Consider the following 24,030-nt stretch of genomic DNA (forward strand, 5'->3'; position numbering starts at 1 on the left):
ATGAGTAAGAAGTAAGAAGGTGGTCTTTCATTTGTCAAACAAGGTAAGAGTAGTTTGGGAAAGGGAGAAGGAATCCAATGTTTTATTTAACATAAGCAGCAGATAAAGTTTAAGAAAGCAGGTAAGTTTCTCCAGCAGATAAAGTTTAAGAAAGAACACAATACATCAAAGTGGAATATGTAGAAGCCAATTTCCTCAAAACCTGGACAGGTGTGTATCAGAGAGGCATGTGTACATAACTCTCAAAAACACTGCTCTAGTAACACCAAACTCCTTATTTTTATCAGGAAACACCATTCAAGACACTTTGGCAGATTCTATTCCCTCATCTGAAAGATCCTTTCCCTCACCTGTGAACTTCTAATTTTTAAGACTTAATTTCATTATCCTCCTTGTGAAGCCTTTCCAAACTATGCAAACAGTTGACTAAAACTTCTCTATGCCTCTATGGTTCCTTCACTCCAGCATTTAAGCTGCACTGCAATGACTTATTTTATACTTCACTTCCTGTTATACCTTATATCCTGAGTTCCTTGAGGACAGGGTCAGACAATATTCATTTTTACATTCACAGTGTCTTATGACATAGCAGGTAGACAGTAAATAATGCCAATTTGATAGTCATAGGTGTATGCCATTTCCATGTACCAAGTGAGATCACCAACAAGCTATTTCTTTAGAAATAGCTTCAAAGAAATAGGGTTTCACAATATCCCTTGTTTTTGTTAAGAATAGATACAACACTACAGTTTTGTATTCAATTTCAGCATTTCCACAGGGTTTTACACTTGCTGCCCTGTTCTCGCATTTCTCCCTTCACTATACCCAGGTTTTTCCCGTCTGCCCTTTATTTTTTTTTTTTTTTAATGTTTATTTATTTTTGACAGAGAGACAGAGCATGAGTGTGGGAGGGTCAGAGAGAGAGGGAGACACAGAATCTGAAGCAGGCTCCTGGCACTAAGCTGTCTGCACAGAGCCCGATGCAGGGCTGGAACTCATGGACGGCAAGATCGTTACCTGAGCTGAAGTCAGTTGCTCAAAGACTGAGCCACCCAGGCGCCCCTGCCTTTACTTTAGTAATTAAGTTGTATTTAACTTCCTGAAAAGAGGTGTTTATAATATCAAATAGTTTTATGTCATCATTAATTCTAGTGCCTAATACAGAGCTCCAAACAAAATAAGCACCCTATATATAGAAACACATATATGCTTTCATAGAGATACCATGTGTAGAAATTATACAGTAAGATATCTAAATTTTTTAATGTTTTATTTATTTTTGACAGAGAGAGAGAGAGACAGACCATGAGCGGGGGAGGGTCAGAGAGAGAGGGAGACACAGAATCCGAAGCAGGCTCCAGGCTCTGAGCCGTCAGCACAGAGCCCGATGCGGGACTCGAACTCACAGACCGTGAGATCATGACCTGAGCCGAAGTTGGACGCTCAACCGACTGAGCCATCCAGGAGCCCCAATAGATATCTAGATAAAAGATTCTTGGACTATGGGGCACATGGGTGGTTCAGTCAGTTATGCATCTGACTCTTGATGTCAGGTGAGGATGTGATCTCAAGGTCCATGAGTTCAAGCCCCCTGTCAGGTTCTGCACTGACAGCACAGAGCCTGCTTGAAATTCTCTCTCTCCCTCTCTCACCGTCCCTCCCTTCCTCCTCCCTCCCTCTCTCTTTCAAAATAAATAAATAAATAATAAACTTAAAAAAAAAAAAAAAGATTCTCATACTCAAAGTCTTACAATCTACTTCATATAAACAACTAACCATTTTGATTTCTAAACCATTTACAGGTCAAGTGTTTTTCCTCTTAAGAGCTTACCTGCGTAGGTTCAGGAGCCATACTCTTCCTTTGTTCAGTTGATTTTTCTATTGCTTCACTAAGAGATTTTGCATATTGTACCATAGCCTTCAACTGGGAATCAGTTAAAACCCATAATAAGTCATCCAATATTAGAACTAATTTTGTTGCAATAACATTGCAGTCCTTTAACTGTAAGAAAAAAATCATTCATAAAATTAAGCCAAGACATAAAACTTACAAATGCACAATGTTTTAAAAAATGCTTAAAATGTTTGAATGAAGTTAAATATGGATCCTTCCTTCATTGACCAAATATTTACTGCGTTCCTGTACTATAGAACAAATACCTCCTTGTACTGGACATAGAGTGGTAAAAAAGACTGACAAATTCCTATACCTTAACAGGTGCATATTATGCAAGTACAAGTACTTATATAATTTAATTTTTCATTTATAGCTAATAAGTCATATAATTACCTCCAATAATTGTGCTAATTCTAGTACAGAAAGGATTAAAATTAAACATGAAATGCTATGTTAACCACATTTCACATTTCAATTTTTTTTTTTAATGTTTTATTTATTCTTGACAGAAAGAGAGACAGAGGATGAATGAGGGAGGGGCACAGCGAGAGAGGGAGACACAGAATCTGAAGCAGACTCCAGGCTCTGAGCTGTCAGCACAGAGTCCAACGTGGGGCTCGAACTCACGAGCCGTGAGATCATGATCCAAGCTGAAGTTGGACGCTCAACCAACTGAGCCACCCAGGTGCCCCCACATTTCACATTTCAGAATACTGTAGTAAGCACTGTACTCTGAAATTTTTTTTGAACTTAATTTAGAATATTTATTTGTGTCTAATGATACAAAACATTTAGTTGAGAATTTAACTGAGCCATGTTTTAAAAAGTCATGACTCCTTCATTAAATTTCATCACAATCTATAGAGAACTCTCAACTTCTGATATCTTGAAGTCACTATCTTCCCTACTTACCTAAATTACCATTCATATGTTAATAACCTTCTAAGGCTAGTAGTTTTGGTGACTTTGGAGGCTTTGCAGTTTACCCACAGCAAGATTCAACAGAAGAAATGAAATTACAAGACAGTTAATGTTCAACAATATTTGGCAACGGAGAATCTATTCAATTTATCAAAAGTAAAAATCTAGGGTCTCCTGGGTGGCTTAGTCGGTTAAGCGTCCAACTTCGGCTCAGGTCATGATCTCACGGTCTGTGAGTTCGAGCCCCGCGTCAGGCTCTGTGCTGACAGCTCAGAGCCTGGAGCCTGTTTCAGATTCTGTGTCTCCCTCTCTCTCTGACCCTCCACCGTTCATGCTCTGTCTCTCTGTCTCAAAAATAAACGTTAAAAAAAATTTTTTTTTTAAAGTAAAAATCTAAGTATCAAACGTAGATGACTGAAAAATGTTATTACACTAGATTTTTTCAAATACTGCTTAAGGCACTATATTTCCTTTTATTTTGCTTTTAAGTATTCCTATATTTCACTTAAAAACTTATTTAAAATTTCCTCTCAATTCCACTAGTTATCACATGAACCAAAAAAGTAACCCTATTGACTTACTCTTCTTTTAAGTGTGACTCTGATTTTTGATTGGTTGGTTATTAATCGAACAGGAGCACACATAATTTCAAGATGTGAACTTTGAGTAGCATCTGCCTCTATTCGAATCATCTGCCAATTTATTTCTTTAAACGTCAAAACCTAAGGAGAATAGAGATTAGCTTCACTTAGGCGAAACAGAATGAGAAATGTGTAGATCTGTAAAAACAAAAAAGCTAAATAAAATTTATCTCTTTACTAATATTCTTATGACACTCTAGATATATATTCACTATGCTTTTATTTTTAAAAATTATATAGCTGCAACAAATTCAGTAACATATCTTCCTAATTATATTCATTATTTGTAAAGCTGTTAATATTTTACTCTGAATTTGATATAAAGCACAAAAAGCATGTGAATCATGTAACCAAGAAAAACTTAAATAGGATTTTAGTTTTGTATATTTAAAATTCAATTCTGAGTAGCTGAGAAGTTAAAATGAGGTTCATTAACTCCATAAGTTGAAAGATTTATTACATAAAAACACTAAAATATGCACATTTTAAATTAAATAATGAAGAGAAATACATAGAAAAGTAGAGTTAAAAGGCAAGAGTAAATGCAGTATGTGAATCTAGGGTAACTATAAGAAGTCATTATTTTAAAATGCCCTCTTTTATTTATCAGTGACTAAAAGATTTTTTAAACAAAGAATGAAAAAAAAAATGCTTACCTCTCCTCTCTGTGGATCTTGAATGCGAGTAAATCTTAAATCTCCATGTTCCCAGTTTGCATTTACACTATAGATTCGTAGCTGGGAAAGTTCAAAGGATGCATTGAAAGCTTTTGCTCCAATGCGGATAACAATGGAGTTTACAGAAACAGTAATTCCCTCAACGACTTTTTCAGCAAAGCCATATTCACTGGAAAAATAAAGGAAAATATAATGCACTAAAGCCCATATAAATCATTGATAAGTTATCTGTTAATATTTGCACACAAGTGTATAAAAGGACCATAATATTATTCATTTTTATTTTTAAAAATTTTCAGTAAAAGCAATAATCTAGCCTGATTGTCAACCTCAAAGGGCCGTGGACCTAGGGTTTCCCACACCTGATTGCATGTAAATTATAAAAATGTTGTCAAAATGATAAAAATCTTTAAGATTTCACGTTACTCTATACAAATTTTTTATTTTAGTTCCAGTACAGTTAATACACAGTAATATATTCGTTTCAGGTGTACAATAGAGTGACTCGACAATTCTATACACTACTCAGTACTCATGATAAATGTACTCTTTAATCTCCATCACCTATTTTACTCATCCTCCTCCCCACCCCTCTGGTAGCCATCAGTTTGTTCTCTATACTTAAGAGTCTGGGAGCACCTGTGTGGCTCATTTGGTTAAGTGTCCAACTCTTGGTTTCGGCTCAGGTCATGAGCTCATGGTACATGGGTTTGAGCCCCACATCAGGCTCCACACTGACACTGTGGAGCCTTATTAGGATTTTCTCTCTCCCTCTCTCTCTCTCAAAACAAACCTTAAAAGAAAGTATTAAAAAAGTGTTTCTTGGTTTGTCTTTTTTAGCCTTTGCTCGTTTGTTTTCTTTCTTAAATTTCACATATGAGTGAATACAACATATGCGGTCTCTTAAATACCGCATGTGGTATTTATCTTTCTCTGACTTATCTTGCTTAGTATTATACTCTCCAGATCCATCCATGCTGTTGCAAAAGGTAAGATTTCATTCTTTTTTATGGCTGAATAATATTCCAATGTACATATACATATATCACTTTTTCTTTATTCATCAATTGATGGACATTTGGGCTGCTCCCATATCTTGGCTATTGTAAATAATATGACAATAAGATAGGGGTGCATTTATCTTTTCAAATTAGTGTTTTTTTTATTCTTTGGGTAAATACCCAGTAGAATTACTGGATCATCTGGTAGTTCTAGTTCTAATTTTTTGAGGAATCTTCATGCTATTTTCCTGAGTGGCTGCACCAGTTTGCATTCCCACCAAAACTGCATGAGTGTTCCTTTTTCTCCACATCCTCACAAATACCTGTTTCTTGTGCTTCTGATTTTAGCCATTTTGACAGGTGTGAGTAAAGGTTACTCTTTAAATGAGGTTATTGTAATTATTATCCAAAGCTGCTTATTCTCAAGTTGCCAGATATCCAGACAACTGGGAATCTATAAATAAGAGAGCTAAATTCTTGACACAAAGAAGGTTACAGACTATAACTACAATATAATCTCATAATTCAGGAATAAAGTCAGAAAAAGTTCACATTTTCTAATTCAATTCAGCAAATATTTGTTGAACATCTACCATGTGCACTACGCTGGGAAATAAGGAAACCAAAATATAGTTGTGGTATTCTAGGGCTTGCAAGTTCCTTGGAGACGAAAAACACATATACCCTAAGAACTGAAACATTAAGGTAGTCTATAATTAAGTGCTTTAAAAATAGAATCATCACTACACTTGGTAGAAGAAATTGCTCATAACTAGGGAGAAATCTATCCAGGAAAGAAAAATGTATTTCCCTCAGGGAGAGATGGGAGAAAGGGAAATCTTACATTAGGGAAAAGAATGAGCGAGTGCAAAAAAGTAGGAAAGTAGAGGTCACAATGAGAATAATGAGTAGATGGGGTGCCTGGGTTAAGTATCTAATGCTTGATCTCAGCTAAGGTAGTGACCTCACAGTTCATGGGGATCAAGCTCCATGTCCAGCTCCGTGCTGACAATGCAGGGCCTGCTTGGAATTCTCTCTCCCTCTCTCTCTGCCCCTCCCCTGCTCACACTCTCTCTCAAAATAAATAAACATTAAAAAAAAAAAGAAAAGAAAAAGGGAATAATGAGTAGGACAGTATGCTTGGAATGTAGATTATCAATATATTTTGGCAGGAGGGGTGGTGAAAATTTGCCCAAATGGCACATTACTTCAATTATCATCACTATGACCATTATTCCTAAATCCATCTCTATCCAGATCTCTCACTAGAACTTCAGACTGTTATGGGAATGCAAGCTGGCGTAGCCACTCTGGAAAACAGTATGGAGGTTTCTCAAAAAACTAAAAATAGAACTACCCTACGACCCAGCAATTGCACTACTAGGTATTTATCCATGGGATACAGGGATGCTGTTTTGAAGGGACACATGCATGTTTATAGCGGCACTATCAACAATAGCCAAAGTATGGAAAGAGCCCAAATGTCCATTGATGGATGAAGAAGATGTGGTGTATAAATGTATACATATACGTACGTACACACACACACACACACACACACACACACACAAATGGAGTATTACTCGGCAATCAAAAAGAATGAAATCTTGCCATTTGCAACTATGTGGATGGAACTGGAGGGTATTATGCTAAGTGAATTAGTCAGAGAAAGACAAAAATCATATGACTTCACTCATATGAGGACTTTAAGAAACAAAACAGATGAACGTAAGGGAAGGGAAACAAAAATAATATAAAAACAGGGAGGGGGACAAAGCATAAGAGACTCATAAATATGGAGAACAAATTGAGGGCTACTGGAGGGGTTGTGGCAGGGGGGATGGGCTAAATGGGTAAGGGGCATTAAGGAATTTACTCCTGAAATCGTTGTTTCACTATATGCTAACTAATTTGGATGTAAATTTTAAAAAAGAAAAAAGAAAATTGAAAAAAAGAAAAAAGAAAAAAATGAAATTCAGAAAAATTCAGATGTCCACCAAATATTTCCATCTGGATGCTTCTCACACATTTTAAAGCCAACATGCGTGAAAGTGAACCTATCATCTTTATTGATCGTGCACTTCCCTCCCCTCTACCTGCTGCTAGGCTTCCTTATTTTCTATCTCATTGAATAAGTAAATAAACTTCCTAATCCTCCAATGACTTATCTTTTAAATCAGGTAATACTCTGAGGTTACATGTGGGCTACATGAAATAATGCATATGAACCAAACAGCCCATGTCTTGATTCATGATACTTTATGAAACACAACTATTATTTATAGTACTAATAGCATTATATTCTTATTAATACTATGAAAAGTCTGGGTGAAAAAACATATGAAAAACTCAGCCTCAGTATCTTCATTTGTAAAATAAAAACAATACATATTTTGGGGTGCCAGGTGGCTCAGTTGGTTAAGCGTCCAACTTCAGCTCAGGTCATGATCTCACTGCTAGTGAGTTTGAGCCCCGCGTGGGGCTCTGTGTTGACAGCTCACAACTCAAAGCCTGGAGCCTGCTTCAGATTCTGTCTCCGTCTCTCTGCCCCTCCCCTGCTTGTGCTCTCTTTTTCTCTCAAATATAAATAAATAAACATTAAAAATAATTATTATTATACACATTTTCAAAAGGTTGCTGTGGTCCTTAAGTAAAATGGTGTTTGTACAATAGTTTATATAGTCCTTAGCTTGCCTTAGGTAATTTTGGTTGTTTACCTTGGGCTTAGAAAATTGAGAACTAAAGAGGAAGAACTCATCAGCATCCTAGGGAGAAGTTGCTTTAATCCCACGGACAAATATTGGTCACTTAGACAGAAATATTCCTGGAGTTGGAATGAATATATCTATAGTAATTATTTGGGAACACCCTCTGGAATATCCAATGTCATCTGTTCTAACCTATGCACATTGAAAAGTGTTACAACTTTGGGAAGCCAAAGTTGTTTGGCAAGCTGGTGCAGCCACTCTGGGAAACAGTATGGAGGTTCCCCAAAAAACTAAGAATAGAACTACCCTACAACCCAGCAATTGCACTACTAGGCATTTATCCAAGGGATACAGGTGTGCTGTTTTGAAGGGACACATGCACCCCAATGTTCACAGCAGCACTATCAACAATAGTCAAAGTATGGAAAGAGCCCAAATGTCCATCAATGGATGAATGGATAAAAATGATGTGGTATTTTTTACCACACACAGTGGAGAATTACTCGAAATCAAAAAGAATGAAATCCTGCCATTTGCAATCACATGGATGGAACTGGAGGGTATTATGCTAAGTGAAATTAGAAAAAGACAAAAATCATATGACTTCACTCATATGAGGACTTTAAGAGACAAAACAGAGATCATAAGGGAAGGGAAAGAAAAATAATATAAAAACAGGGAGGGAGACAAAGCATAAGAGACTCATAAGTATGGAGAACAAACTGAGGGTTTACTGGAGGGGTTGTGGGGGGGGGGGATGGGCTAAATGGGTAAGGGGCACTAATGAATCTACTCCTGAAATCATTGTTGCACTATATGCTAATTTGGATACAAATTTTAAAAATAAAATTAAAAAATAAATAAATAAAATAAAAAGTGTTACGACTTTACTGGAGGATTTACCATTAGAGGCGTGAAGCCTGAATCTATGACTAAGGTAGACAAGTTTCTGGTTATGTCATCCATTGTAAATTTAAAAGGTGAAACTCTAGTTTTCAAGTAAGTCTCTTCTAAGTTTGATTTATCTTCACATAGAAGTACATCTCCTCTATATGACACGGTAAAATCAAATTTCTGAACTTACAAATTTGCTAGATCATTAATCTATAGGACTATTATCAGGGCACCTGGGTGGCTCAGTCTGTTGGGCATCCAACTTCGGCTTAGGTCATGATCCCACAATTCATGAGTTTGAGCCCCGCATCGGGCTCTGTGCTGACAGCTTAGAGCCTGGAGCCTGCTTTGAATTCTGTGTCTCCCTCTCTCTCTGTTCCTCCCCTACTCATGCTCTGTCTCTCTCTCTCTCTCTCTCTCCTTCAAAAAATAAATAAATAAAAACATTAAAAAAAATTTTTTTTGGGGGGCGCCTGGGTGACTTGGTCGGTTAAGCATCCGACTTTGGCTCAGGTCATGATCTCACGGTCTGTGAGTTCAAGCCCCGCGTCGGGCTCTGTGTTGACAGCTCAGAGCCTGGAGCCTGTTTCAGGTTCTGTGTCTCCCTCTCTCTCTGCTCCTCCCCTGTTCATGCTCTGTCTCTCTCTCAAAAATAAACAAACGTTAAAAAAAAAAAATTTTTTAAAAAAAAAATTTTTTTTTTTTTAAATCTATAGGACTATTATCAACTCACCTGTCCTACACAGAAGGCCCTCCTGTTAAATATTAATTTCCCTGTATTTTAATCTCTTAGAGACAAAATCAAATAAATCAGTGTTTCCCCAAATTGTATAAGTATAAAGAATTGTTGAAAATATATAATCACAGTCTTGATAACCATTCTAAGACCTCAAGAATCCTAATTTCAAAAAAAAAAAAAAAAAAAGGACCCTAAGAGACTATAGATTAATAAGCACCCAAAGTGATTGCTACCATCAGGCAAGTCTGGAAAATGTTGAAGTAGATTAACCATAAGCCAAAATTATAAAGTACTATAAAAACATGCTGAAAGAGGAAGGTGGAAATGTATATGCATGTGTGTCTGTGTATCTGATGTGTACATTCATTCTAGTTTTTATTTTATTTTATTTTTTTAAGATTTTATTTTTAATTAATCTCTACACCCAATGTAGGGCTCAAACTTATAACCCTGAGATCAAGAGTCGCATCTTCTACTAACTGAGCCAGCCAGGTACCCCATACGCATCCATTCCAAAGAAGAGTTTAACACTGGTTTTACACAGAACCTGGAACACTATAAAATGTTTAAGGCTGCCATGTTGTATAACTTGAAGAGGCACTAATCAAATTAAAATCTATGTGAACATTTTATATGAATAGGTGCACAATCCCAAAATTAGTGGAGACATCCTGCCTTAAAGAAATGAAATACAGTATGAGATCCAAATTTAATGAATACAATAAATGGGAAATTTTTTAAAGATTAAGATCTAACTTTTCAGCAAAACTTTGTGAAATGGCTCTCATGCTTCTACTTTATTAGCATCTGATTTTTATTTATCAAAATCCAATTTTTATAAAGTATGAGCATTCTATATTTAATGAGTTTTAGAATAACCCAAATGGCCTATAATTTTTTTAAGGCACCAACTTAACCCTTAAGAGTCATAAAAGTTCCACTGATGCACAGAATAAATAAATGATAGGCAAAAAAACTACTTAGAGACTAAGAGACTATCTGATTTATAGAAGCTTTTGGTTGATCATTACTATTTAATATCAAGGAAAGCAAAATAAACAAAAGAGGCTAAAAATAAATTCTACTATTTTGGCAGCACAATACCAAAACTGCAAATTGTTTGATGGGAAAGGTGACTGAAATAGAGATTGTCTGACATTAGGAAATTTTATGTCCCATCACTACAGATAACAGAGCTGACCAAAGAAAAGGACTCCCTTTGCCAGTCATGCAGATTAATGGAAATAGCTTACCTTTGTCCTGAAGCAGTTGCAATTGGTGATGGGCCATTAGGATTTCGTGGTTCTTCACATGTACTCATTTCCATTATTACTTTATCCAGGGACTAATAAAAATAACATCAAAAATGTAAAAAATTAGATACAGTATTTTATTTTATGTATGTTTTGAAATATTATGTAATGCTATTTTCTCTTTCATTTCTTTAGGAACAAAGTAAACAGTAAGCAAGCAGAGTCACTTTAAATGTCTTTCAAACAAATACCAAAACAGAAAACAATGTGCTCAGTCCTTTCTCAAGGAACTTATTATCTGATTTAAAAAAAAAAAAAAAAAAGGCTGTGGGCATATACGATTATGAAAGAAAAAAACTACAAGTAGCCATATGCTGGTGAAATCAATAGATTTTACAGGAGTGCAATCTCTAGTCCCAGAATGTATAACATTATTAATTGCTAAATGAGATTATGTATTAATGAATGGGACTTACCAATCTAAGACTTGAGATTTAAGACATATAACAATTAAAAATATGAAATATGAAAGAAATGTGGAAAGACATTCCCATAATGAAAAAATTTCTTTCAAGATAACAGTTTTTGTTGAAGATCAAATGTCTTTGGTAGTCATCACTAACAAAACTTAGTCATTCTTCATTTTCTATTTTAATACAGCATTTATTATCTGAAATTATCTTATTTGTTTACTTATTCATTGTCAGTCTCCTCTATAAAAATATTAAGCTCCCTCAGGAAATGGGGAAGGTGCTCAATAAATATTTGTGGAATAAATGAATCAATAAGTAACCAAATGACCAATCTTTCTTAAATTTTCTTTAAAAAAGAAAAGTATATTAATGTGCATATTATTTAATTTACTAGATGATTAAAATCAGAAACACAGAAAGCATGAATTAAATGTTATTAATACTGCCATAGTATATCAATAAAGAGCTAAATGATACAATAAAAATATACCAACTTACAACATAACACATGTGAAAATTTAAAGACCCTCCCATTTTAAGTTCAAACTTCTCATTTAAGGGCTGAGAAAACTAAGTACTATTCAAATAAAATGAAAGCTAATTAGTGGAAAAGCCAGAAGATCATATTTCTATGAAATAAAGCATTAATATTAGCAAAGTACTTAAATCATATCATATATAAATGTTTATTTCTGAGGTAAGTCAGAACTCACCAAACAGATGGGATGTGTTTTCAATTTTGTCCATGGGATCTACCAAAGAAAAATTAAAAAAACAAAAATTGTTTTCTTTAAAATCAATCATTAAAAAATAGCAATCAACACAGATGTTCTCTCTTTAAAAAAAAAAAAGTTTATTTACTTAGAGAGCACGCCCACGCGCCCACGCGTGAGCGCGGTGGGGCAGAGAGAAGCAGGCTCTGTCCTGTCAGCACAGAGCCAAACATGGGGCTCAATATCAGGACCGTGAGATCATGACCTGAGCCAAAATCAAGAATCAGACACTTAACTGACTATGCCACGCAGATGCTCTCTTAATTTAGTGATAGATATACCAAATTTTATCAGATGACTTTTTTCTCAAATTGCAAAATAATAAACTGAGCAAATTCATTCAGACTCTTAAAATCAGATGTACCTGTTTTGTATACGAAAAGACTACTAATCATTATTTTCTTGGTTATCTTTTAAAATAAGAATTTCAGGTCCTCTTAAGTTTCTTTTTTTCCAGACCTTAAAAATATGTTAACTTCTTTCTTCCTTCCTTCCTCCCTCCCTCCGTCTTTTCTTTCTTTTCCTTCCTTACTTCCTTCCTTTCCCTTCCTTCCCCTTCCTTCCTCCCTCCCTCCCTCCCTTTCTTCCTTCCTCCCTCCCTCCCTCCCTTCTTTCTTTCTTTCTTCCTTCCTTCCTTCCTCCCTCCCTCCCTTCATCCTTCCTTCCTTCCTTTCTTTCTCTCTCTCTTTCTTTCTTTCTTTTTCTTCTTTCTTTCAGGCTCCATACCCAATGTGGGACTTGCAGTCATGACCCTGAGATTAAAAAATCGTATGCTCTACAGACTGAGCCAGCCAGGCACCCCTTAACGTCATAATTTAAGATTTCCCAGCAAAGCATGATGGGTGTTTTGTTCATTTAACTGTTCATGTAACAGTTTTTTCAATTCTAAAATTCTGACCATGGGGCACCTGGCTGGCTCAGTCAGAAGAGCATGTGACTTTTGATCTCAGAGTCATGAGTTCAAGCTCCATGTTGTGTGTGGAGATTACTTAAAAATAAAATCTTTTTTAAAAATTAAAAATAAAAGAAAATAAAATTCTGACCCATATTTTTGTAGATATTCAAGAAAAATACACAAACGAGGCTATTTATGTAAAATGTAGGTAATATCAAATAACTAATGTCCAAGCATGCCTTACACTGAAAAATCACATCTTTATAGATATTTGGGTTTATGGAGGATATAACAAAAATTAAAGGCGACCATCAAAGGATATTGGAACCTTTCCACACTCTTTTCTTTCGAGTCTAATTTTAATTTTATGAAACACATTACTCATGCACTATTTCTACTGAGTAGACTCTCAAAACACCTGGTCTTTAAGGGCAAGAAGTGATATGACATACGATTAAATTCAAAGGTAAGTAGGAATAAATTTTAATAAGGAAAAATAACAATAATAATGAGGAGAAATAATAAACTTAAAAATCCTCAAGGAAGAAACAAATGAGGAAAAGAAAATTTCAAATAAAAGTATAATGTACAGAATAAGATATGTGTCTTGACGTCTTTATTTGAAATTGTGTTTACTTACTACAAATTTAAATTGTCCCAATTAACAAATATTATGAAAAAATATCTTTGAATATGTGCCAAATTTAGTCAATTATTTTATTAATAAACTACCAGTAATGGGGGAGCCTGGGTGGCTCAGTTGGCTAAGCGTCCAACTTTGGCTCAGGTCATGATCTCACGGTTTGTGGGTTCAAGCCTCATGTCAGGCTCTGTGCTGACAGCTCAGAGCCTGGAGCCTGCTTCGGATTCTGTGTCTCCCTCTCTCTCTACCCCTACCCACTCACTCTCTGTCTCTCTCTCAAAAATAAAAAAATATTAAAAAATAAATTTAAAAAAAACTATCAGTAATGTTATTTAAATGTTAGGATTAAACTTTAAAACTAAACTATAAATTACTATTATATTAGCATATGACTTCATTAAGTTCACCAGACACACATTCATGCAATTATTTAAACATAGTTATTTGTCTTTTTAAATTATATTAATAAAAATGCCTTTTTATAGATCTATAACAAAATACTTAAGAAATAGGAATGAAATAAAAACTGAAAATAGAAAATGCTTTCCACAGATATCAAAATCTCACCCTAATAGATGCTTTATTACAAAAAACTTTGTTGATAGCAAGCCATGTTGGCAAATCCAACATATTCTGGAGCACTTCTTCATCCAGCTCCAAATTCTTCAATTCACCTTCTCCTTTGAGGGTACTCAGATTTATCTTGTCAGGAGATAAATTTTTAGTAAATCTGAAAGAGAATATATATTGCATTTATTTTAGTGTCAGTTATTGTACCACAGTCATTCTTGCAAATATACAGAGCATTAAAAATGTAATAGCAGCACAAAGAAACACAAAACTGCAGTGACAAGCTCTACTTTAATCCATGTTTTTTGATCCATTTTCGTTATTACTGTTTTGATCTCTTATCCATAGCTCTCTTACATAAAGCCTGCAGTGTTTTCAGCATACATTTGAATATCATATTCCCATATACAATCAAACTCTGGTTCTTACGCCTTTCAAATTTATGAATATTTAAGTAGTGTCTACTATTTCCAGGTACTATGTGAGGCAGTGGGGATAGCTCAAAGCCATCCCACATCACATGATATTCACTTTGCTACAGACCACTTGGCAGAAAGAGATATTCCTCTTCTATGAACCAACCTACAAAGAAGGTTAAGGGGACCCTTTAGAAGTAGCATCAGTGTTGCCACCATTTATCATTTCAAGAACAATATCAGAAGTTATCAGTACTCCTTTTAGAATCATCCAGAGATTCCTACCTTTAAAAACTAACCCAGATCATTCAGAAATATATCAGAGTACACAAATCTTTCTCTAAAAGGTCTCTGACAAAGAGGATCATGCAACTCTACTTGGCAGCCAATTTCAGTGTTTCCTATGTGACATTTAAAGATACCAATTATTTATAATCCTAAATTGGCTGTGCAAATACCATTTACCCATTCTGTAGTTCAACTAAATGAAGTATAGAGTGCTTAATGAAAGTGCCAAAAGTCACATGGGAGAGTGGACCCTAAATTCTAATTAAAGAACACAGATTCTCGATGATGAAAAATGAAAATTCTTAAACCTAAGAAAAAAGATTGCAAGTAACAATAAAATTTTAAATAATACTGGACATTTTCCAAGGGTTTACTGCGTTCTTTGTTTGCAATCATTATTACTTCATCTAATTCCCACGATAACCCATTAGGGTCAATACTATTTTTATTTCCACTGTTTAGATGAGTAAACATAATGAGAAACTAACATATTTGCCCAATATCTCAACTAATTATGATGATAAGAGTAATAATAAAAGAGCTAAGATGCAAGTACAATGTTCAATTCACGCCCATCTGAAAGGATGATGAACTACAGGTTGTGCACAGACACTACAAATGTCAGCAAATTGGCAAAGTACTCCAGGTCATCTACACTGAACAAGTACTGTGACAGAAGGCGAATGGCACAATTGTCCATATGAGCATTCATCCTGGCAAGATGGCCATCACTAGACTAAAACTAGAAAAACACCACAAAAGGATCCTTGAACATAAAGCCAAATCTCGCCAAGTAGGAAAAGGGCAAATATAAAGAAGAAACTATTGAGAAGATGAAGGAATAAAGTAATCTTATATTCAACTTTAAATAAAAACTGTTCAAATGAAAAAGTAAATAAATCAAACAGCCCTAAAAAATGAAAAACTGCTAACTGCCCAGGAAGTGCTTTTTTCAAAAATGAAACTACTGACAAAATTAACTACTGGGTAACAAGAGTTATCAGCCAGTCTTCTACCATTTTTTGAAACTAAATATTAAAGGAATAAGATATACAGGTTATGCCCAATACATCAACAAGAATACCTATCAATATACACATGCTTCCCATTGACTCTAAACCAGAATTTTTTGAGCCATATTTTATCTGGATTCATATTTTTTCACAGAAGGTCAACTGAGAAATGCAGAATTCATATTTAACCCATATTTGACCAGTGATGCTAGGTTATATTATACTTACCACCAATCATGTTTGGTTTAATACTATGATGTTTCCTGATAGGTTCCCACCCCTAATCATATAGGAATGGCCTGCCACTACCTCAAGGCACACTATTAGAGCTAGAAGGGAGCATTCAATGCCTACTTACTGAGAATTCACTATTCATACACATATACTGACAAGCAGTACACTCAAGATGTCCTTGCCTTTGTGCAGTTCTCAATTCAGCTGGTAGACAGAACACCAAAAAGCATGATTAAGAGAGAATACAGTACAGGGCTTTAATCTAGAGCTTCTCTGAAAACAGGGACTTTTGAGCTGATATCTAAGAATGAGTAGAAATTAACTGGGCAAGGAAAAGAAGGGAGTCAGGGAAGAAAGAGTGTTCCAAGTAGTGGGAATAAAACATACAAAGGAAGGTTCTCAGGAAGGAGGGAGCATGGTATAAAATAGAACGGAAAAAAGATCAGCATCTACAATGTAACAAGAGGGCCAGAAGAGTAGAAGATAAATCTGAAAGGACAATGGAGGGACTTGATTCTACAAGGCCTTAAGCATTACATTCATTCATTCATTCATTCAATAAATTTTAATTGATACCTATAAATTAACAGACAATGGATATATGACAATGAACAAAACAGATAAAAATCTCTGCCTTCATGGAACTTAAGGGGGCTGGGTTCTGAAAAGAATGAAAAAATAAGTTAAATATATAGTAAGCCAGATTCTGACTACGGAGAAAAAAAACAAAGCAATATAGTAATAAGATAGCAGGGGCAAGCAGAGGACATTTTAATTTTTAAAGGGATGGACAGGAAAATCCTCAGTGAAAAGATGACATGTGGGCAAAAAGATCTGAAGGAAGTGAAGGAGGTAGCTATATAAATATCTAATGAAAAGAAAGCTCTAGGCCAAGGAGAAGCAAAGGTAAAAAAGTTGAGGTGGGAACATGCTTGGCATGTCTGAGAAATAGCAAGAAGGTTAATGTGGCTACAGGAAATGAACAAAAAGGCAAGACTAAAAGCAGATGGAGTAAGTTAGAGAAATAAGAGGAGACAAATCATGTGGGACCTTTAAAGCCACTCTAAGGACTCTGGTTTTTACTATGAGTAAAAATGAAAGTGATTGGTTATTGGAGATGGTTTTAACTAGAATAGGAAACTTCAACTTTTAAGGGTCACTCCACTGAGAATATATGAAAGGGTGGACATGGACAGAAGCAGGCAGCCCAGACAGGAGGTTATTGCGATACTCCAGGTAAGAGAAGATGTTGCCTTCTTCAAGAATATATGTCTTGAATCAAGAAGGAAAAGTAGGAAGTGACAGAGAGGGAACAATCTAGATATATCCTAAGGTAAAGCCAACAGGAGCTGATTAAACAGAATGAAGTCAAGGATGACTCCAAGGTTTTTACTCTGAGTAAATGGAAGGATAGAGTTGCCATTTTTCAGGGTAAAGAAAAAGAGGGAAAAATAAGTTTGGGATTAAGGATCAGAATTTAGGCTTTGAACAGTTTAATTAAGAGATGACTATTAGATAATCCAAGAAGAGATGCCAATTAGGTAGTCAGATATTGAAATCTCATTCTGTAGCTGCAGATACAAATTTGGTAATCACCAATGTTATAGATATTTGTGGCTACAAGATGAAGACAGAAAATCAAATGGCTCAAAGACTATGGTCAGAGACCACTAAGAAGACAAGGAAATGTAAAAGAAACCAATAAAGGAGATTAAAAAAGAAGAACCAGTGAGGTAGGAAAGAAACCAGGTTGTAACCAGGTTTTGTTTTTTTATTAAGGTAAGAGAAAACTCAGCAAGCTTATACACTGGTGACAATAATGCAGAAAAAAGAAAACTACTGATGGTGCAGTAAGGACAGACAATTGCTAGAGCAGAATCCTGAGTAGATGAAAGCAGATGTGGTACACAAGAGGAGGGGTTGGCTTTGAATAGTTTTGACTTTGGAAAGCATGTAAATACATACATAAAAAAACAAAATGAGAAAGAATGAGAAAAGGGGAAGCATCTAAAATTGAAAGGAAACTTAAACAAATGAACCTAATTGTACTTTAAAAATACTGTAAGCATATTCAAGGGGAAGATAGGAAGAAAAGAAGGACAAAGGGACAGACAAAGACTATCTGAGTAACTCATGAACACAAATTTGACTCTATGTCCTTAATGGTGGGCAGGATGGGATGCGTGGGTGTGTGTGTGTGTGTGCATGTGGGAAGGGTTAGTGGAGAAATCAAGGAACATCCTGACTGGTTATGTACAAGAATGTTCTTGATCTCAATGGTATTTGCAAAAGGAAAAAAGTGAAAGCACTTAAATGCCCAAGGGGAAATAATCCCTTTACTTATGATATATCATGCTACATACGTATCAGGTAATATGTGTTGCCAACCATATAAAGAAAATGCCTATATTATTATGGTGAAAATTCAAGGTTCAAAATTACAATATGATTTCAATTATGTAAAAAATGCATTAGAAAATGTCAAATATCAAGAGTACCTTTGGTTGGTAAGATTTTAGATTTCTTCATCTTTATACTTTTCTATATGTTTAAATGTTCTAATAAGTATATGCCATTTTTATAAAAACAAAAGTTCATCAGAAACCCAAAAGATAGGCCTGACAGGAGTAAAAATGAAAGATGAAAAGATTAAAATACATGTCATTAACAAGAAATTATACCTTCAATTTAGTACGTACTAAAAGGACAACATCTGCAAAGAGGATGAGCCTTAAAGTCAGACAAGTCAGTCTGAATTCTTGTTTAGCTACTTATTGTGATACCTCTCTGCCTCAGTTTGCTCACCTATAAAATGGGGAAAATAACACCACCTCACACAATTTTAGTGAGGACTAAAGATAATATGGAAAGCATCAGGTACAAAACAGATATCCAAATAACAGTTCTCTTTTTCCTTCCCTCTTTCTATTTAGATTAAATCATGAACACATTGATTATAGTTTTAACTGAACCAATATCAAAAGTTCATGTTTATCCAAATAATACTTCAAAATAGCCAAGGTATAGAGTTAATCTTGAAAACATATTAATATTGCTCATCTATTAAACTGTTTTAAATAGAAATCAGAAGACATATTGGTAACTTACATTCACAGCTATTAAAAAGCTGATTCCCTATACTGGGTAAGCAGTGTGTATATATCAAATTATTTATCTTCAATTATTCATATTAGGCATTAATTTACATATATTTCAGTTTTGTACAACTGTTTCCCAATCATTTATTAATACGTTTCTTCCAAAAACAGAAACAGGAGAATGATTCTTCAGCAACATTTGTCATAATTTAATTGACAAAGGAAAAGAAGACCTTCATTACATGTATATACTAGGCAAACAAAGGGATGAAAACTCACAAAAGAGTATTAAGGCGTGGAAGAGGTATTTTTCTACCTATGCTTTTTCCAAGTGTTGCTACAGCTCTTTGAACTAAATTGCCATCTGAGATCCCCAGATAATTGTATTACTCTACTGAATAGTATAATTGAGAAGGGCCTGATCCTAAAGAGAATAATCTGTTATATGAAATAAACCACTACTGCTCACTAAAGAACAATTTAAAGCTCTAAACAGTTATATAAACATTTTAAAACTGAACTTTAAAAATATGGTAAAAATTTAAGTCAATGAATTAAACTTCTGAATAATTATTTATTGACTGAAAATGGAGGGGTAGGAGAAATGAAACATAACATATATATAAAACCAACATAGATGTTAACAAAGACTCAAAACAAGGATAAAGGAGAAAGCTGATTGACCTGAATATATCAAAGCCGTATAACAGCACAGAACAAAGTCATAAAAATTTTAGGGCACAATTCTTACTGATTTTTTTATTTTCAAAATTCAGAAACACAGCTTCATTACTATCTACACTATTATGCCAGGCAAAGTGGTTTATTTTAAAATAAACATGTGTCCTCCACTCTAACATCAGTATTGTCAAAATAAATAAGTGTTTATTTTGAGAGACAGAGTGTGTGTGTGAGTGGAGCAGGGGCAGAGAAAGAGAATTCCAAAAAGGCTCCACGCAGTCAAGTGAAGAGCCTGATTCCAGGCTTGATCCCACAAACTGTGAGATCATGATGTGAGCCAAAATCAAGAGTCGGACCCTCAACCCTAGCATGAAATAAATTTTAATATGAATGTATATATTTTACTGGTTAATTTTATGGTTTATTTTTAACAATGTAACAATTTAAAAACATACTTAAAACATGAAAACAGCTTCTACTTCATCCAAAATTTTCTTTAATTACACATAACACATGAAAATACATTTACTAGTTTTTTCAGTAGTAACAACAAAAATAGCTAACTAGAGAAATAAAATTTCCAAATGGAAAGAATGTGTTTGACTTAGATTATGCATTTATTACATGCAAAGCACTGTGCTAAGTAGACATTTATGGCAAAACAAAGTTAAGTCCATAATCAAAGATTTATAATTTGCTTAAGGTAACAGGCGATAACGCCCAAAAAGTCAAGATTTCCAGCTTTGTAATAAAAATGCCATTTACTACACAACCTCTCTCTGTTTTAGTTTCCCTATCTGTGGAATGGAGATAATAATAATAATACCTGCTTCATGGGGCTGTTCTGAGGATTAACTGAGTTATAACATGTAAAATGCTAGGAAATGTCCCTAATACATAGGAAAACTCAGGGAGTGTTAGTTATTATTAATACAAAGACACAGGTTAAATAAAATTATGAACACAGAAACCTTATATAACGAGTGGTTAAAATTTTTCAAAAAACTTTTTTTTGGCTTGATAAAACATGAGGTATGCAACAGATCATAAATCAAAAAGCATAAATTTACTATAAAAGCATAAATGTTACTATAAATTTTAGTTGTGATTTATTTGAACTTTCATCAGATCCATTCTACAGCTACATCATAAAAACAAAGATCATAAAGTTTTATTAGCTAAAGCAACCTGAAACAGATTTCTGAAATGTACCATCTCCAAGTTAAATACAGTACTTGGGGGGTAGAATCACTTACAGCTCACAAGAATCTCATCAGAGTTTATAAACTCTTTTCTGACCCACTTACCTACCTTCTTCTACACCTACCTCTTTGCAATCATGTAATAAAACCCTGGGACATTCTTTTCAAACCTCATCAGTAAATCTGCATTTCTTGAGTTATTTACTTTGTCCTGAAATTGTTTATGGTTCCTGTTATTGTACATGTTATTAAAGATTCACATCAATTTCTACCATTCTTCTAGACTTAGTAATTGGCTGTACTACTTGACAATTATTTTCTCAAATTACAGTTTTAACTAGAAATAATCGTTAAAAATTTTTTTTAATGTTTATTTTTGAGACAGAGAGAGAGAAAGGGAGAAAGGGAGGGAGGGAGGGAGAGAGAGAGAGAGAGAGAGAGGGAGGGAGGGAGGGAGGGAGAAAGAGATGGCACAAGCAGGAAGAGCAGAGAAAGAGGGAGACACAGAATCTAAAGCAAGCTCTAGGCTCCGAGCTGTCAGCACAGAGCCCAACGTGGGTCACACACCCACGAGCCACGAGATCATTGACCTGAGCCGAAGTCAAGATGCTTAACTAAATGAGCCCTATAGGTGCTTCCCCCCCTTTTCTTTCTTTCTTTCTTTCTTTCTTTCTTCTTTCTTTCTTTCTTTCACTTCTGAATGGTTTAATTGCCAAATAGTTGGAAATGATTATTGGTTAAGGAAAGGTCCAAATCAATACAGCTTTTTTTTTTTTTTAGTTCATATCTTTTATTAATCCATATACAATTACTTGTCTTCTGGTTTGTTAAAGCAATAGGTCAGACAACATTTGCCACAATAATGTCTGTCAAAGTGTCTGATATTAAGAATTCCAGTACATTCATCTGAAGGGCACTCCTGATGAAGGCTACTGATTTTGCCATTTTCATCCACCTTATAGTACTTCAGGACAACCAGCTTAACTTTGTTTATGTTTTTTCTTCTTGAGAGTGGTGAAAGACTTCTCTTCCTTTTCTCAGCAACACCAAGTCTCAACACAAGATGAAGAATGGACTACTTTTGAATGTTGTAATCAAAGTACATCTATCTTCCAGTTGCTTGCCAGCCAAGATCAGTCTCTGATGATCAAGAGGAATTCCTTCCTTATCTTGGATCTTGGCCTTTACATTTTCTATTATATCCAAGGGTTCAATCTCGCAAGTGATAATCTTCCCCATAAAAGTTTTCATGGAAATCTGCATCTTGCCAGCGGTTCCACCTGGCGGTGCTCTCGTGGGAAGGGCGAATCCCCAGGAACAGAGTGGGGTCCAGGAGGTTCTCGGGCCACATGGGGAAAAGCGGTTCCACTGCTGGAAGGACACCTGGCAGAGACTGTTGAAGCCACCCAGTCCCAGCAGACCCCAGAAGGCAGCCACATTCGCTGGTACTGTGGCAAGGTCGTTAAGGGTGAAGCCTGATGCCAGATGTGTGTTGTGATTTTTCATAATCCCTGAAACGCTGCTGCTACACTGTCTTGCGAACTTTTTCTGGGACGGACTGGCACCTGGCCGCAGTCCTGGGGCACCGGCAGCAGCAGGGTCCAGAGGGCGTTCCTGGGTGCAGCCGACATTCGGCCATCATTCATTCGGCCATTGCTCAGTGAGCCAAATCAAAACAACATTTATTACATCTTTAAAATATCACAAATAAGGAGCACCTGGGTGGCTCAGTCAGTTAAGCATCCGACTTCAGCTCAGGTCATGATCTCATGGTCCATGAGTTTGAGCCCTGCATTGGGCTTTGCACTGACAGCTCAGAGCCTGGAGTCTGCTTTGGATTCTGTGTCTCCCTCTCTCACTGCCCCTCCCCCACTCACTCTCTGTCTCTCAAAAGTGAATAAACGCTTAAAAAAGTTTAAAATAAAATATCACAAAAAAGTCTGAAAAATCATCCAGAATCTTGCTGTTTCTGTAGCTGGACAACTTAAACCTTATTCATCAAGCTGCTGAACTGTCCCTTTTTCAGAAACATAGATACTATCCAAAAATTTTCTGATATCCTTATTGTGTAACCATTGCTTGCTGAATCAGAGCAGCTGAGTTTGATACAAGTAAATGTCATTTCCTTCAAGAATTAACTCATTGTTCTGGGCTTGTGATACAGCACAAGCAACACCTGGCCTCACCTGTAGAAGTATTTTTCACCCAAGAAATTTTGGATTTTGACAAGAGAACCATTCTCCTGAATAACAACACTAATGGGGAAGTGAACACAGACATCTTGTAATGGAAGCCCAGTGTAACGCCCTTGATCATGTTCTGTACATGACTATAGATGGTGCAAACAATAGCCAGTTTTTCTCTATTTCCCCACCATTTGTCAACTCAGAGCCTCTTCTTTTACTTTCCAAGACTGAGTCCTACATTGATGTGACTGAAAAGTCCCTTCACAGGGTTCCTCTGGAGCCCTTTACAATAACAGTGCATCCCTTCAGAGTGATGTTGACATTTTCTGGAATGTCTGCAGTCTGATTGCTAGAATGGTCTTCATTCTCGCAGTAGATGTGGCAAAGAGAGCAGAAATAATCATCTCCATTCTGTGATATTTCATGCTATAGCATGAACAACTAGATTTTACAAGGAATTTAACAATGCATGTTAAATCGTTTGATTATGAAACTTGTAATCTGAAGTTCTTGGGAGAACTTCAAGGGGTCCAAGATACTTTATCATATTTTCAAAGGAGACTTTTAGAGCCAAAGAAAAGATAATCAAAACCACTGCCTTAAAGAAAAAGGATTAATTGTAACCATCCAGATAATAAACTTCAATATTATAATTTGATTTTCAATACTGTTATTTAACATAATTAACTTGTTATTAATAAACAAACACTGCTTAGGGTGGCTGTCCAGCTACCAGTGATTCTATCTTCCCAGAGAAAGGCTATAAATACAGGAGAAAGGTGCATACCTAAGACATTTTAACATACCCTGGGTACAGCTAATTGATC

The 24,030-nt window shown here is 35.4% G+C and overlaps 1 protein-coding gene and 1 pseudogene across 2 annotated transcripts in view; both read right to left on the reverse strand.

The window, feature by feature from the left end:
* Window positions 1-24,030, reverse strand: part of UHRF1BP1L (UHRF1 binding protein 1 like) — a 111,272-nt gene that overhangs the window by 54,424 nt on the left and 32,818 nt on the right. For both annotated transcript variants that reach the window (XM_042947493.1, XM_042947494.1), the window contains 6 exons: window positions 14,083-14,245; window positions 11,918-11,956; window positions 10,732-10,823; window positions 4,116-4,305; window positions 3,400-3,540; window positions 1,832-2,002 (listed from right to left, as the gene is read on the reverse strand). In XM_042947493.1, the coding sequence (XP_042803427.1) occupies window positions 1,832-2,002; window positions 3,400-3,540; window positions 4,116-4,305; window positions 10,732-10,823; window positions 11,918-11,956; window positions 14,083-14,245 (796 nt within the window). The remainder of the gene's footprint in view (window positions 1-1,831; window positions 2,003-3,399; window positions 3,541-4,115; window positions 4,306-10,731; window positions 10,824-11,917; window positions 11,957-14,082; window positions 14,246-24,030) is intronic.
* On the reverse strand, window positions 21,704-22,374 carry LOC122224981 (annotated as a pseudogene).

This window comes from Panthera leo, chromosome B4 (genome assembly GCF_018350215.1).
Source record: "Panthera leo isolate Ple1 chromosome B4, P.leo_Ple1_pat1.1, whole genome shotgun sequence".
Taxonomy (NCBI): Eukaryota; Metazoa; Chordata; class Mammalia; order Carnivora; family Felidae; genus Panthera; species Panthera leo.